General features: G+C 46.8%; 1 protein-coding gene across 1 annotated transcript in view; it reads left to right on the forward strand.

Annotated features, from left to right (window-relative positions):
• Positions 1–17,139, forward strand: part of LOC146812815 (alpha-2-macroglobulin-like protein 1) — an 820,867-nt gene that overhangs the window by 653,791 nt on the left and 149,937 nt on the right. The window contains exons 29-30 of the mRNA XM_085615206.1: positions 3,048–3,262; positions 3,892–4,107. Of these exons, the coding sequence (XP_085471332.1) occupies positions 3,048–3,262; positions 3,892–4,107 (431 nt within the window). The remainder of the gene's footprint in view (positions 1–3,047; positions 3,263–3,891; positions 4,108–17,139) is intronic.

The raw sequence follows: 17,139 nt of genomic DNA on the forward strand, positions 1-17,139 counted from the left end.
GAGTTCATTTGCATTTTTAATGTACATTAAAATAGTGTTTTTTTAAACAAGTATTAAATATTACATTTCCCTATACTCTACCATAGGGAAGCCTCTGCCCTGGTGGTGGATGCCTCCACCTACGTGTTAAAAGTAAATTGTAGTAACGTTACATTTGTAAATCCCATTGTAGCAGGTTCCACTTGCTATTTTGTGGTTGGGGAGGCATGGTCATCTGCACCTAGTAGTAAAGTTTCTGTCGGAAATTATAAATAGCAAAACAGTGTAGAGTTACTACTAGGTAAGTTTACGCATGTTTAAATCTACACATATACATTCTCCTTTGTGAATAGGGCCCAATACATTTAGCCCTTCAGAACACTACTGGTAGTTTATCTGTTTTTCACCTGGTCTTCTTCATCGCTCACCCCAAAAGTGCTGTAAAGCAGCAAGAAGAGTTTACGGAAGAATAATCAGCAGTGCTTCATTTGAGCCGGTGATTTCCAGTGCTCAGCACTTGAACTTAATTGTCAACACGGGCACCTATGACAGCTGCCACATGGTGGCACTGTTTGTGAAGTATGGAGATGAGCACAACATCAGTTGTTTATCAGTTCAATATACATTACAAATGACTAATACATGCTGCCCAAGCCAATCTCCCAGCTTTTGGGGCCTCGAATAGTCACACTTGTAAGAGTGTGATGGTTAATAGTTGTGTTGTTACAGGCACTGGCTGCACTGACGGGTGAAATTGGTGGTGCAAGCTGTAGTCCTGACCTCCTGACAAGGGTCCTGGTACTTATTTATTTATTTTGTTTACAAGTAAAGTAGTGCTACTAAGTATATGTCTCAGAGGAGGATTGAAAAATGGGTGATCCTGGTTTTACACCAAAAGCGGCTCTGGGAGGAGAAAAGGTTTCTTGAACAAACATAACAAGTTATAGATACAGAGCTAATAAGTGATTCAAACTAATCGGATATAGGTGTTTGAATTAGGCAAAAAGACTGCAGAAATTTGAAAATGTATGTTTAAGAAAATTAAAGATAAGAAGAACTACATTTTATTCCTGCAGTAGGAGACATTTCCCACTTGGTAAAGAGTGAAATGTACACCAGTTAGAAACTCATTAAATCGTCCTGCATTATTCAAAAAGATAGCTATCTTTTCACTGAAAGCTCTGTAAGAGGAACGAAAACATTTACACATGAGCAGCTGTATCCAACAGCATTGTTACTGCAACACACAGACTGGGTTTGAAGTTGTAATTTATACTATTCCAAAGTCCAGCGCCCAATAAAAGCAAGTCGTTGTAACGACTTGCGTGGTAAAGTAACACATGGTAACATCGGGGAAGTGACTGCGTTGTAAAGGCATGTGGGCTAAATGCATGCTGGCTTCCATCATACAACCCTCTATGGTCATGTCCTTGCTTGAACAAGGAAAGTGCTAGGGTGTCATGGTTGACTTTAAGCACTGTCTAAACTCTGAATTGATGATGTAATACTGAAACGCCCTGTTCCTAAAGTGTACCTAATCGATGTTTAAACCACATTCCCAATGTGGGGGAAAAATTATATCACATTTCCACATTGTTTTCTTTTTTTTTTTTAAATAAAATATTCACTTGCCTTTTATCCATCACTGCATTTAATAGTGACCAGAAAGTATGAACAATCCCCAGTGACTTTCCCATTGCTTTCTCTAGTAGAGCTTCCTGTTTCATCACGACTTGGTAAGAGCTGCGCGGTTCTTGTAGCCACAAAGTTGATATTTTCATTTTTTTTCTTTGTCCCTCCTGAGATTCCGTAAACGTAATGCTAGTGGACAAAAACTATTCTCGTTTTCTCTATCTAATTTTTTGTTTTATTTGGCAAGTAATGGTGTTTGAGGAAAATGCTGTCGATAGGAAGTCTACATATTTAATTTTCAACATATCTTTATTTATTTTTCTTTTTTGGCGGATCATGTATTGTATAGAATAAAGTATCCCAAATGTAATAAAGATTGTAGAGGCTCCTTTGGTTGTTATTCATAATTCCTAAGTGGCACTCAGACTAAAATAAACATATATTTTTTCTTCTATACATCACTCCTGTTCAGTTTCTATTGCTGACAGGGCAGGGCTTCATGAGTGTCAGATGCAATAGGAATTAATGCCAGACACACAGGAGGGTATTATTTTATTGGAAGGTTGAAAACTTCAAGTCCTTTTCACAAGACATGTATTCAGATTAAATAGTTGAATAGGTTGGATGTACATTCTTCCCAGAAATATTCACTGTAGAATCGACTCACATTCCAATGCAAGTCCATCGGGGTGTAGGCGGAACTCTTGTTCCTGTCAGAATACCAAAATTTAAACAAACTGCAGGCATTTTTCTGAGAAGATGGCAACCCTAAGGGGATGGGTGTTTTAAATGAACCCAGCATTGGTGCTGTGCATGCTCCAGCTGTTAGGAGACAGCCACTGATGTCCCTTTCGAAGAATGTCCAGAAAGACCTATCCATTATCCGCTCTCCGATAGGATAAAAATAGCCTCACAAGCCTCCCCATCTTCAGCCTTTGTCTGTCCTGTTAGCCATCGCCTCTGGCAGTGGTCACACGCAGTAATTAATTTGAGCAGGTGGTTTCCGGTGCTTGGCACTGGCATTTAATTGTCAACACCACCAGTAATGACGGCTGCCACATGGCGGTGCTTTTGGTATAATTTAAAGATGAGTAGAACAACAGTTGTTTATTCATTCAATATACATTGAAAACAACTACTACCTGCCACGCAAGCCATTCTCATGGCTTTGGGGCCTCAAACAGTCTGAATTGTGACACTTGTAGCAGTGGGATGATTAGTATTTGTGTTGGTACTGTCATTGGAAGTGCTGGCGGGGGCAATGGGTGATACAAGCTGTGGTGACCTGATGAGAGCCCTGGCCCCTATTTACTTTTTACAAATTAAGCACTGGTCACGCCTCTTGAGTTCTTCTCCCTCCAGCCTTTGCTGGCTCATGCTCCCTCCCCTGTCCATCTCTGCCCACCCTAACACACCTGTTTCTTATTTTCCTCTAGATGGTCAGATGCACTGGGCATATAGCAGTGCGCCCCCAGCATCTTCTGACTTCTGGGAAGGGCCCCTGTCTGTAGATGTTGAGACCACTGCTTACGTGCTCCTGGCTCTGATCTCAGTGCCCAGCGTGCCCAGTGCTGACATCGGCAAGGCCGCCCAGATCGTGATGTGGCTTTCTCGGCAGCAGAATGCCTACGGGGGATTTGCCTCTACCCAGGTAAACTTTGTACCGTTCTCAGCATCTAGAAAATGTCAAAAATCTAATTGTTGTCTCTCTTCAGAGTGTTTCATCTTCTATTAGAACAGTAGAATGTTGAGCACTCCATTGCAGACAATGGAGTGCTCCGGGCTTCTACGGGCCGGTAGAAGCCCGCAGAGCAACATTCTAATGTTTTTTCCTCATTCACAGCTGCTGCTGTGAACAAAGGCCTCTCAGAGCCCAAGGGGATATAAATCCCCTCGGGCTCGAGAGGCCTTTGTTTTATTTGTTAGAATATTCAGCCCTTTTGTGGCAGGATGTTCTAATAGCCTTATAGCCCTCCATAGCTGGGCTATACCGGCCAGTATAGTCCTGCTCCATTGTTAAAGGCCCGAGCCGAGCTGAAGCGGGCCTGTAATGGCCGGTACAGCCCGCTATGGCGGGCTATAAGGCTATAGTGAATGCTCTGTCCACAGGCTGAGTCTTGTGCCAGGGCAGAAAACAATGCATTCAGGGTCTAATTTACAAGCCCCCTGTGCCACCGGTACGTCACTTTGTCTCATATCATAAGTGACGTTACAGCGGCACAAGAGTCTTGTAAATAAACACCATACACTTGTGTGTAATTTCTCTCTCTGTTTCCACAGGACACCGTGGTGGCACTTCAAGCCCTTGCAAAGTACGCATCCATAACATACAGTGTCCAAGGAGTGGCTTCCGTGTTGGTTACAACCCCAAAAGGCTTCAGAGCTAGCTTCACGGTGAATAACGCTAATCGGTTACTGCTGCAGAAAGCCACGCTGACACAGATTCCTGGAGCATACACTGTCTTTGCATCTGGGCAAGGTTGTGTTTATGTAGGGGTAAGTGAAGCCACCTGGAGGGGTGGGTGGAAACGCGTGACCATCTCAGCAGCAGTAATCATCTACACATGTCTGGGTTTACCACATAACCTCTTATTATGAATTGCAGTGCACTGGAATTATTTTATTATTTCATGCTGTAAAATCGTTCCTAAACATCAGGGAAAGGAGAATTAACTGTCAGACACTTCAAATCGACCTCCTCAGGAGCAGAAGATTTCTTCCCCAATTCCCTTTATAAGTGCTCTCGACCAATGCATACTAATTCACATATCTCAGCCTAAAGCACTAATCAAAGGGGAAAGGGGATAAAAGAGAGACTCCTCCCGTCAAGTTCTTCTGGAATTCACCTTCCTACACGGCTCTCGGGTGTGTTTTGAGGGAACACCTGTAACAGATTAGCACAACAATTGTTAGGGACAAACCAACTTCTACTAATTCTCGAGTGCTACTCTCTCACAGTTCTTTCAGTCTTTTTCTTTTTACCTGTTTTAACTCGAGGTTAGCTGCTCTCTGTTAAACCTTTCTTTTGATGTGGTAGGTTAATCTGTTGTATATTGAGTCTTTTATCTGCTGCTTTTTCTCAATAAGAATGCTTGTAAAAACAGCTCACGTTGTTCAGTTGCTAGATACATATATATATATATATATATATATATATATGCAAATTCAGTGAAAAAACCATAGGTTTCACACATGTTATAGTTAGCTGGACATTTTACTGATAAAAAACCAATGAAATTCCCCCGTTATAGTTAGTGCAGGCAACTATAACTCACGCGACCGCAATCCTCTGCTGATGCTAATACTGTATTTAGACAATTATTAGCCCATGTCTTCTTCCATTAAATTTTAGCTATACATATATTACAAATATATTTTTTTCATAAAGACACATATGTCATCAGCAGAGGATTGCGGTCGCGTGAGTTATAGTTGCCTGCACTAACTATAACGGGGGAATTTCATAGTTTTTTTATCAGTAAAATGTCCAGCTAACTATAACATGTGTGGAACCTATGGTTTTTTCACTGAATTTGCAAGGTTTTTTAAATGCTAATTCCTAACTATAACGTGTGTGAAACCTATGGTTTTTTCAGTGAATTTGTACGTTTTTTTAAATGCTAAGTTTCTTTACGCCATTCGTGGCGTGCGCGCCCACTTAACGCAGTTCGTTCCGTGCGCGCACGGTGCGCTTCGCGCACCGCGCGCCCACTTTATGCAGTTAGTGCCATGGATGGGCCATGTACGCACGATGCGCTTCGCGCACCGTGCGCACATGGAGGAGATATTATGCGCTTCGTTGTGAAAGGTAAGCTTTTACATTTTCCTCATTAGTGGATAAGCCATGCACAAATGGTGCCCTGCAGGCACAATTTGCACACGGGGTGGGGAAATTTTGTATAATTTTTTTTTTTATCAGTTTTTTTACCGTACGCGTACGGTAAGCGTAATCGGCGATTTTTCGTAAAAAAATAAAAATGCATTTTTGGCCTTGGGGGTTCTTTGGGGACACATTCATCAAGGCTAGGTGGTTAGGAGCTGTCTAAACAGTCCCTTTACACGTTTTTGGCCTTTGTTTTTCCTCCCCCCCTCAGAGTGCGAGAGAGAAAATGGCGGCCGCCGCTTCCTGGTTTCGAACGATTCGAATGTTTACTAAGATCTAACAGCCAATCAGAATCGCGCTCGCGCACGTCACCGTACGCGTACGGTAAGCTTACCGTAAGCGCACGGTGAGCGCACCGTAAGCTGCCACAGATATATATATTGATTTAAATGCTATTTTCTCAGGAACTACTGAACAGATTTACACCAGACCTACAAAAGGAACTTCCTTGACCTGAGGACTACCTCTCTGCCAAATTTCAAGTAACTCTGTTCAGCCGTTCGGGCTGTAGCTGTGTCTAAAGGTCCTATGGAAAAATGCATGGGAAAAACGCGTTTTGGGACCCCCCTTTTATCTCAGCCCCCGCTTGACGAATCCCCCCGAGACTTTCAGGGTAGGAGCAGAGCGTAGCGCCCCACCTATTTTGAAAATTTCGCGAGGATTCGTCGACCGGCGCCAAAGTTATTCCAAATAGAATGTTGCGGATTTCCTATGGAAACAGGGTCCTAACTATAACTATCTACTGGCGACCGCCAGTAGATAATATATATATATATTTAGATTTTATTTCTTGGAAAGATTCCTTTCTGATTGACAGCTGACGGTTCTCAAACTAAATATTCATGAGGAAAATTCCTTGAGCTGGAATTTAAAATATGCCAGTCTTTTCTCTTGACTTTCTTTTAATGAATAAGGACTGATTTATTTTCAGCACAGTTCCTTTTATCCTGTTCAAATCTCGAGTCACACAAGAAAGAATTTCTTACTACACAAAAAAACGCTTCAAACTAATAATTAAATTATTTCAGTCTTTATAAGTTCACCTTTTCCACTTTAGACGACTGAAGGCTGAATAAAAGTTAATCTCAGAGCTTGGACATTTTGACCAACGAAGATTTTACTCAAATAATACTTTGGATTTTCTTTAAACACCAAAGACACTACTCACAGGGTTCTTGAATTTCTTCAGAGACACTTACTTGACTCTTCCTTAAAAGTGTCTCAAATCCAAATACCTCAGATCTGACAGACGCAGAAAGGAGACGCTGCTGCCGCCATAGGAAATTCAGTTGAAGTGCGAGGAGCGCTAATCACTTGCGTGCACTGGTCTTCCATCTGCTTGGGAATACTAGACCGCTCATTTTCCACATCCAGTGCATCGGTGGCCATCTTGAAAAGTCCACGATGACGAGTTTGAAGGGTCTTGAGGATTACTCGGTCCAGTAATCTCCGCAGTGGAAATAGCCTTCTCCACCGAGGATAACAGCTTAACCTACGGTATTTTGCTCCTCTATTTCTACTCAAAGAGATGGTCGCTAAACAGATTGGTGGATTCCTGACATTAACCCGTGGTTCCTATTTTTCTGTCAGTAACCACACAGATTCAAACAGAATAACACGGGGAACCTATATTCACATGCTGTGGACATGCCCGAGTCATGTGGAGTACATTGCAAAGTTTGCTTTTCCATTGGTTGTTTCACTTCGATGCACAAAGTGAGTGTTTGTGGAGCTTGTAAACAAACTGCCTCTGGGCCATACATAACTCTGGAATCCTTCAGTGCAGCAGCTCTCTCAAGTGAGGAGGTGATTTGGACATGTTGCTATGCGACTGCTTGTCGTCTGTGCTTGGACTGCCTGTGTGCTGCAAGGAGGCCACTGTAGGACCACAGATGAGCCCCTGCCTATTTGCTTGTAGAACATTTTGGGGCAGGTGGGTCATGGTTAATGCATTCTCAAAAATGGACCATGGAATCTGTGGGTCACTGGTGCTGAATGTATCCAGCCTGAGCAAGGTGGGAAACAGCATTAATAACACGGTCAGAACCACACGTCCCATCACAACGCAAGCGTTATCCAGTATTGGGGTATCTTTCATATATGCACATGCCTGAATCATTCCCCGCCGCCGAGGCAGGAGTCCCACGGTAAATACAAAAGTAGTGCCAAGAGTAAATAATAGTAGTAGGCTAAAAGAAAAAGCCTAAGGCCTAAGTCTTAGTAGCCTATCTACATCATTATAGTAAAAAGAACCAAAGATTGGTCCCAGCCAATCAGCTGCTAGCACCCTCTAGAACCTTCCCAGCAGAGGCAGTTCTCAGATTTTCACCGCACGTCGTGTGTGAAGGGAGTCTCCCTGAGCTCTGCTCAGTTTCTTCAGCTATTACTACTTTTTGGATCATCCAAGATCATACTTCATTTCTCTGACCCTATTAAGGCAGTAATATGGCAGAGTGGCAGAAAACAAGGTAATAGACTACGAAATTTGTCTAACCTTTTCCTCAATAACTCTCACGTTCTGAGAGATGAGGCTATTATTGGGACTACAGAGACTTTAATCTGTCACTTCTGATGAGAACAACGAGGATTCCTTCACCTCATAGGAGAGGTCAAAGGGAGAGGTCGCGCCAGGAGCCTCCAGAGGGCGAGCAAAAAAGCCATAAAGACTTACCTTGAGTCTTGATAAGGCACTTCTCACAGAGAGAGGCAATTGGGAAAAACCTCCTCAGAGGCTGATCCTACAACTCCCTTTTCATCCCTGACTCTATATCAGGGAAATCCTTTTAACCTGGCATTAAGGAGTCTATTACAAAACTCCATGTCTACTATTACTGCCTCACCAATATTGACCTCATCTACGATGGCCTCGTCTATGATGGCCTCCTATGATGGTCGTCTATGATGGTCGTCTACGACTGCCTCATCTACGACGGTCGTCTACGACGGCCTCATCTACGACGGCCTCATCTACGATGGTCGTCGAGGACGGCCTCATCTACGACGGTCGTCGAGGACGGCCTCATCTACGACGGTCGTCGACGACGGCCTCATCTACGACGGTCGTCTACGACGGCCTCATCTACGACGGTCGTCGACGACGGCCTCATCTACGACGGTCGTCTACGACGGCCTCATCTACGACGGTAGTCGACGACGGCCTCATCTACGACGGTCGTCGACGACGGCCTCATCTACGACGGCCGTCTACGACGGCCTCATCTACGACGGTCGTCTACGACGGTCTCATCTACGACGGTCGTCTACGACGGCTTCATCTACGGCGGTCGTCGACGACTGCCTCATCTACGACGGTCGTCGACGACGGCCTCATCTACGACGGTCATCGACGACGGCCTCATCTACGATGGTCGTCGACGACGGCCTCATTTACGACGGCCTCATCTACGACGGTCGTCGACGATGGCCTCATCTACGACGGTCGTCTACGACAGCCTCATCTACGACGGTCGTCTACGACGGCCTCATCTACGACGGTCGTCTACGATGGTCTCATCTATGACAGTCGTCTACGACGGCTTCATCTACGGCGGTCGTCGACGACTGCCTCATCTACGACGGTCGTCGTCGACGGCCTCATCTACGACGGTCGCCGACGACGGCCTCATCTACGACGGTCGTCGACGACGGCCTCATCTACGACGGTCGTCGACGACGGCCTCATCTACGACGGTCGTCGACGACAGCCTCATCTACGACGGTCGTCGACGACGGCCTCATCTACGGCGGTCGCCGACGACGGCCTCATCTACGACGGTCGTCGACGACGGCCTCATCTACGACGGTCGTCGACGATGGCCTCATCTACGACGGTCGTCGACGACGGCCTCATCTATGATGGTCTCACCCACGAATGCCCTCATCTACGCTGGCCTCCTCTACAATGAGATTGCCTAGGACAGCCTCATCTCGAAGAAAACCTCATCATACGATTGCCTCATCTATGACTGCCTCATCTACGGATGGCCTCACCTATGATTGCATCATCTATGATGGTATTGTCTATGACGGTCGTCTACGACAGCCTCATCATTTATGGATGGCCTCATCTACGAATGGCCTCATCCACGAATGGTCTCATCCACGAATGGCCTCATCCACAAATGGCCATCATAGGACTGCCTCATCTATGATTGCCTCATATACGGATGGCCTCACCTATGATTGCCTCATCTATGATGGCATTGTCTATGACGGTCGTCTACGACAGCCTCATCTATGATGGTTGTTCAGGACGGTCATCTATGACGACGGCCTCGTCTGCAATAACCTCGTCTACATACCCATGTCTACGACAGCAAAGTCTACGATGAGATCGTCTACGATGGCCTCATCTATGACTGCATCCGGTACATAATTTAATGAAGCGGGCAAGAGCTAGACTTCTACTGCCAGTTAGTCGAACAGGCAGAATGTTTCCTTCATGATTTCAAGGAAGAGTCCAGGAAGATCTCGAGAGTGGTACCTATAATAGACTACATCTATTCCAGTAGTGCTTCCGCGCATAGAAAAGAAATACTGTGCACCTGCTAAAAGCCCATACTGTCTGATGGGTCACCCTCGGCCAGCTTCAGTAATTTTACAGGCCGCCCAACAGCGAACTAAAAATCCCGCAACGCCTATCGCCACACTGCCTGACAAGGAAGGACGTTGTCTGGACCTTATAGGCAAAAAATTCTCTACCATGGCAGCGGCCTCTATTAGAGCTGGCAATCCTCTAGCCATAATCGGCTGTTATGACCGTCAAATGTGGTCAGACATGGCGCGTCTCATTGACCTCATTCCTGAGGACCAAAGGCAGGAAGCAAGAAAGATTATGTTGGAAGGAGAACGTGCTACATCGGAAACTATAGATTGCGCCTTGGACATAGTGAACACCAACTTCCGTCAGCTAGCAGGGGCTGCAGTGCTTAGACGCCAGGGATGGCTTAAAGCCACTACTTTCAAACCTGAGGGGCAAACAAAGATTCTAGACATGGCCTTGGATGGAGAGTTTTTGGTTTGGTAAACATATTGATGAGGCCCTCTTAGCTATAAAAACTAACACGGATACTGCAAGATCATTAGGCACCCTTCAATACGGGCGCAGATCTTTCAGAAGAGCGAGAGGACGTGGTTTTTCATCAAGAGGAGGATACCAAAACCAACAGAATAGGCAGTATCAATCCCAGTACAGCCTTACAGACAGACATCATACTGTCAATAGTCTACGACTAGTTTCTCCCGTCAGGGTGGTCGAAAGAGATCACAGTATCAAGGCCAAGACGCTAACAGGAAGCAGTGATCTCCACAGGGCGCAAACCATTTTACCCTCCTTACCCGTGGGCCAGAAGATATCAGCTTTTGTTCACAAGTGGCAGGGAATTACATCAGACCAATGGGTTCCAGACCTAGTAACCAACGGCCACACCCTGGAATTCATCAAACAGCCACCTACTACTCTGCCCAGGGGTCCCCCTTCCCCTTGTCTTCACGAGATTTTGAGTTGTTTAAACAAAGGAGATTTTATGGCTTCTCTGGATATGGAAGAAGCGTATTTCCACATACCTATCCACCCCAAACATCCCAAATATCTTCGCTTTCAAGTGGCTGGCGCCCATTATCAGTTCAAAGTGCTCCTGTTTGGGCTGAAATTGGCACCAACAACCTTCACGAAGTGCTTGGCACCAGTGGCAGCAGCATTGAGATCTCGAGGAATACAAGTATTCCCTTATCTAGATGATTGGTGTGAGAAGTTGGCCTGATGTATGATGTCACTAGTTATAGTGTACACCTTATATCAGTCCAAATACCCTTATGGTGATTGGTTGTAAAGTCAACCTTATAGACCAGCTATCCTAGTGGTAGCATGGACAAGAGCAGTCTTAGGCTAAACTCTGAATGGCATGTGAAGCCAGCTGTGATACCATATATAATCCCTTGAATACCAAATGAAAGGACACCACAACAGATATATATATAAAATAAAGTGTATTTATTCTAAGCAAACCCTCAGCACTCTTTATGAGTTTAGAGGTAAGTACAACACAGTCTTATTAATGCATACAGTAAGTCACACAGGTAAGTAATACAGTTAGGCCCTAGGGGCCACGCAAACCATATACTAAAGAAGTGGTATAAGAACCACTGTCACGGAAATAGAATAGGCCTAGGCCTAGGGAATCGCTGGGGCTACACTACACTAGCGTTAGTTAGGAAGTGGGAGGCCCACGGGATTCGTGTGCAGAGTGGAAACACTCACGCGTAATGCGTAAAAGTCAATAGCAATGTTACAGTTTAGAAATAGATAGATTTAGGACACTTCCGGAGTAGCTAGGAAGTTGAGACTTGAAAACTAGACACTAGGATAGTCACTATCCTGATGAGCACCGGAGTACCCAAGTTACCTAGCCCACAGGCTGCGGGTGCATAGGGGTGAAGATGCGTCGTTTTCGTCGTCGACTCCTATGGATGCCTGAAGAAAGATGCTGACAGGCAGTCAGGAGAGAGTGTCCGGTGGATCCCAAGCCTGGGATCAAGAAGAGAAGAAACCTGCAAGCAGAGGGGACAGAGTCAAGGTCACTAGCCAGTGACCACGTGGAACCAGGAAGGAACCAGGCGATGTCGTGAAGAGTTGCAGGAGAAGGTGAAGCTTGTCGCTGCAGCCAGGAGGACCAGGAAGCGTCGAGGACGACCAGGACCAGGAGGCGAGCTGTCCCACGAAGGCTCTTGCTGTCGGCGGCGTCGAAGTTGGACTAGGACTCACCAAGCCTTGGCAAGCGGAACCCACGAAGAACAAAGGACTTGCTTCTGGTGCAGACCAGGAAGGTCTGGGGTGCTTCTTCTTTGCAGAGAAGCGGGAGTCAGTCTGGAGGAGCCAAACCAGCACAGCAGATTTCAGGGAGCGTCGTCACAAAGGCCACTAGCCAGCGGGCAAGCAACCGGACAGACGCGGCAAGCAGGAAAATGCTGAAGGGCCCCACGCAGGACTCGTGGAGTGTGGGGGGCTGGTCTTCGGTGCAGATGGTGCTTGGGGTTGGGGCTTCTCAATCCCCGGTGCACAACTTCGAGGGTACCTCAGAAGCTGCGCTGTAAGTTACTAGCCACTTTTCCCAGGTAGCCGGTCCCACGTCGCTCGTCGCCTCCACGGATCTCAGCTCTGCTGCAGATGTGGATGAGGGTCGGAGAAGTCTGGAAATCAAGGCTCTGGTCGGGCTCTGCAATCGGTTCCTCGTCGAACGTTTCACAAAGCAAAGGGTAGTCACTTGATGGTGCCTGTTTGCACAGGGTAGCCACTCCTTGGCTACAAGGGAGATTCTTCAGTCTTCTTCTTTCGTCGAATGTCGAAGGTCCAGAGTTTCTGTTCAGTTTTGCAGGTTCAGGATAATCTAAAGTCTTGAGGCCCAACTCCCACTCTTATACTAATCTGGGGGGCTGGGATACCTGCTAGGTCACGCCTTATGGGTGGGACCTGGGAGGGGGTGGTTACACCCACTTCCCTTTGTCCAGTTTCGCGCCAGAGCTGGGGCTGGAGTGCCCCAGCGCCGGTTTGAACTGGACTATGCAAGGAACACCTTGTGTGCCCCAGGCATGTCTCATTCCTTTCAGCCCACCCTGCCCCAATACACTAAAGGCTGTCTGGGGAGGTGCTAGCACCTCCCCAAGCAGGAAACCTATTGTCCAGGCCTCCCTGGCTGGGATCACTCCCAGCTGCAGGAGGTCAGACTTGTGTCGTGGCAGCAGCATCCATTTTGTGATGCTGAGGCTTTGGTCAGAGGCTAACAGTTGAAGTATGATTTTAACATGTCTTTCCCTCTAGAAGGGGGGAATAATATTCTCATGTCCAGAAATGGCATGGGGGTATTATTCCCGAGTGTTAGACACCTTACACGACATGTTTTGATAAAGCCAAACCATAGTTACCATAACCGTCTAAGATTATAAGGTACTTTAAGAGTATATGGTAGGCTATATCATAGAACAGCTATAAGGACTTGGTTCCGAAAGCTGCAGACAGGCTCAGCTCATGCTAGAGCACCATCTCACATGTTACCAAGCACTCTGCCTCCAGGATTGTCAAGGCCTGCCATAGGAGTGACTGATAGGTACACATGTGTCTATATGTAAGTTAGGTATAGGAATACTACACCTAAGCAAGGGGTGATTACACGACCTTGCCCCAGCTGAGTGATCAGCCAGTTGTGTCAAAATGGAAGGCCAGGCCAGGGGTGGCACAATACATGCTGCAGCCCCTGGTAGGCCTAGGGTACACCTATGCCCTGGGTACCTAGGGTACACTGTACAGGGCCCAATAAGGTGATCCTATCCAAATGGGTTATGCACCTAAAGTACATAGTAGTAATTTAGAGAGAGAACAGCAGGGCTGTGGGTCTGATTAGCAGGCCCACAGCCACATCTAAGTCGAAAACCAGTAAAGCAAAAGCAAAAAGTGGGGGTGAACATAGAAAGCAGACCCTACTCTCCTACACAACCCCCCCCAAACTTAGGGACATTAAACTAACCTTGACCAGTTGAGTCTTCATGTTCTAAGTGGAAATATCTGGAGAGTCCATCTGCATTGGCATGGTCAGTCCCAGGTCTATGTTCCACTGTGAAGTCCATCCCCTGTAGGGAAATGGACCACCTAAGAAGTTTGGGATTTTCACCCTTCATCTGATTTAGCCACAAGAGGGGCTTATGGTCTGTCTGAATCTTGAAGTGAGTGCCAAACAAGTATGGCCTCAGCTTCTTCAGGGCCCAAACCACAGCAAAGGCCTCCCTCTCAATAGCTGACCAACGTTTCTCTCTAGGGGTCAGCCTTCTACTTATAAAAGCAATTGGCTGGTCTTGACCATCTACATTCAGTTGTGAAAGAACAGCTCCCACACCTAACTCAGAAGCATCTGTCTGGACAATGAACTCTTTGGAGTAGTCTGGACTTTTCAGAATAGGTGCACTGCACATGGCCTGCTTCAGGTCATCAAATGCTTTTTGACAGCTTGCTGTCCACTGAACTTTCTTTGGCATCTTCTTGGAGGTCAAGTCATTAAGTGGTGTCACTATGGACCCATAGTTCTTAACAAACTTTCTGTAGTACCCAGACAGGCCCAAGAAAGCTCTGACCTGAGTCTGGGTAGTTGGAGGAGCCCAGTCCTTTATGGTCTGGATCTTGCTCTCCAGTGGTTGAACCTGACCCCCACCAACTAGGTGGCCCAGGTATACAACCTTGCTCTGCCCTATCTGGCACTTAGTGGCCTTGATAGTGAGGCCTGCCTTTTGCAGGGCCTCTAAAACATTCCTCAGGTGGACCAGGTGATCCTCCCAGGTGGAGCTAAAGACAGCAATATCATCAAGATAAGCTGCACAATAATCATCCAACCCAGTAAGGACTTGATTCACCAGCCTTTGGAAAGTGGCAGGTGCATTCTTCAAACCAAAGGGCATTACCACAAATTGATAATGTCCTCCTGGGGTCGAGAAAGCAGTTTTGGCCTTTGCACTCTCAGCTAGTCTGATTTGCCAGTAGCCTGCTGTTAGGTCAAATGTGCTCAAAAACTTAGCAGCTGCCAGTCTGTCAATGAGCTCATCTGCCCTAGGTATTGGGTGGGCATCTGTCCTAGTGACAGCATTGAGACCTCTGTAATCCACGCAAAACCTCATCTCTCTCTTACCATCTTGGGTGTGAGGTTTTGGCACAAGGACTACAGGACTAGCCCAAGGGCTCTCTGAAGGTTCAATGACTCCCAGCTCCAACATCTTTTGTACCTCAACTTTTATGCAGTCCCTGACATGGTCAGGTTGCCTGTAGATTTTACTCTTCACAGGCAGACTGTCACCAGTGTCCACCTCATGGGTGCACCAGTTTGTCTGACTTGGGGTCAGAGAGAACATATGTCTGTAGGCCTGCAGAACTTGTCTGCAGTCCTGTTGCTGATGGACAGTGAGGCTGTCAGAAAAGACCACACCATCAACTGAGCCATCATCAGGGTTCTGAGTCAACAGGTCTGGGAGAGGGTCACTCTCTTCCTCCTGCCCCTCATCTGTAGCCATGAGTAGCCCCATGTCTGCCCTGTCAACACATGCCTTCAATCTGTTGACATGAAGCACCCTGTGGGGGCTTCTGGGAGTCCCAAGGTCCACCAAGTAGGTGACTTCTCCCTTTTTCTCAACAATAGTGTGGGGTCCAGACCATTTGTCTTGGAGTGCTGCTGGGGCCACTGGCTCCAACACCCACACTTTCTGCCCTGGCTGGTAAACAGTCAGTACAGCCTTTTGGTCATGCCAAGCTTTTTGGAGTTCTTGGCTTGCCTCAAGGTTTTTAGAAGCCTTCTTCATATACTCTGCCATCCTGGAGCGGAGACCAAGTACATAATCCACTATGTCTAGTTTGGGTTGTCTGAGAGGTCTCTCCCATCCTTCCTTCACCAAACACAGGGGTCCTCTTACAGGATGTCCAAACAAAAGCTCAAAAGGGCTGTAGCCAACCCCCTTTTGTGGGACCTCTCTGTAAGCAAACAGAAGGCAGGGTAAAAGGATGTCCCATCTTCGCCTAAGCTTGTCTGGTAATCCTTTTATCATTCCCTTTAGGGTCTTGTTGAATCTCTCAACAAGCCCATTGCACTGTGGGTGATAGGGTGTGGTGAACTTATAGTTAACACCACACTCCTTCCACATTGCAGTCAAGTATCCTGACATAAAGTTGGCACCTCTGTCAGAAATGACCTCCTTTGGAAAGCCCACTCTGGAGAATACTCCAAGCAGGGCCCTTGCCACAACAGGAGCTGTTGTGGTCCTCAGGGGAATTGCTTCTGGGTACCTGGTGGCATGGTCCACTATCACCAGTATGAATCTGTGCCCAGATGCTGTTTGTGGGTCCATTGGTCCTACAATATCTATGCCCACTCTTTCAAAGGGGACCCCCACCACAGGTAGTGGTATGAGGGGGGCCTTTGTGGTGCCACCTGATTTGCCACTGGCTTGGCAGGTGACACAGGAGCGACAAAACTCCTTAGTATCTTCTGACATATGGGGCCAGTGAAAGTGAGGGACAAGCCTGTCCCAAGTCTTGTTCTGGCCTAAATGTCCTGCAAGGGGAATATCATGGGCCAAGGTTAGAAGGAAGCCTCTGAACTTCAGTGGTATGACCAACCTCCTGGATGCACCAGGCTTGGGGTCTCTAGCCTCTGAGTACAGTAGCCCTTCATCCCAATACACTCTATGGGTACCTTGAGCATTCCCTGCAGCCTCAGCAGCAGCCAGCTGTCTGAGGGGTTCAAGAGAGGGGCAGTCTAATTGAGCCTGCCTCAGATCTGCCCTGGAAGGTCCCCCTGTCCCAAGAAACTCAACCTGATCAGGTTCAAGTTCTTCTAGGACAGTTCCTTCAGGGCTCTCAGAATCATCCTCCTGGGAGGGCTGATCCACCACCTGAGGCAGGGGGGAAGGCACAGCCTTAACCCTACTGCTCTTTCTCTTGGATTGTGACTGGTCCATAATTTCAGGATCCAGCACTTGCTCAGTGTTGCACTTTTTGGCCTGTGACCTGGTCACAGCAAGGACATGTGCATCTATCCCCAGCATTTCTGCATGGGTCCTATACTCCACTTCAGACCAAACTGAAGTTTCAAGATCATTGCCCAGTAAACACTCTA

The sequence above is a fragment of the Triturus cristatus genome, chromosome 7 (genome assembly GCF_964204655.1).
Source record: "Triturus cristatus chromosome 7, aTriCri1.1, whole genome shotgun sequence".
NCBI lineage: Eukaryota > Metazoa > Chordata > Amphibia > Caudata > Salamandridae > Triturus > Triturus cristatus.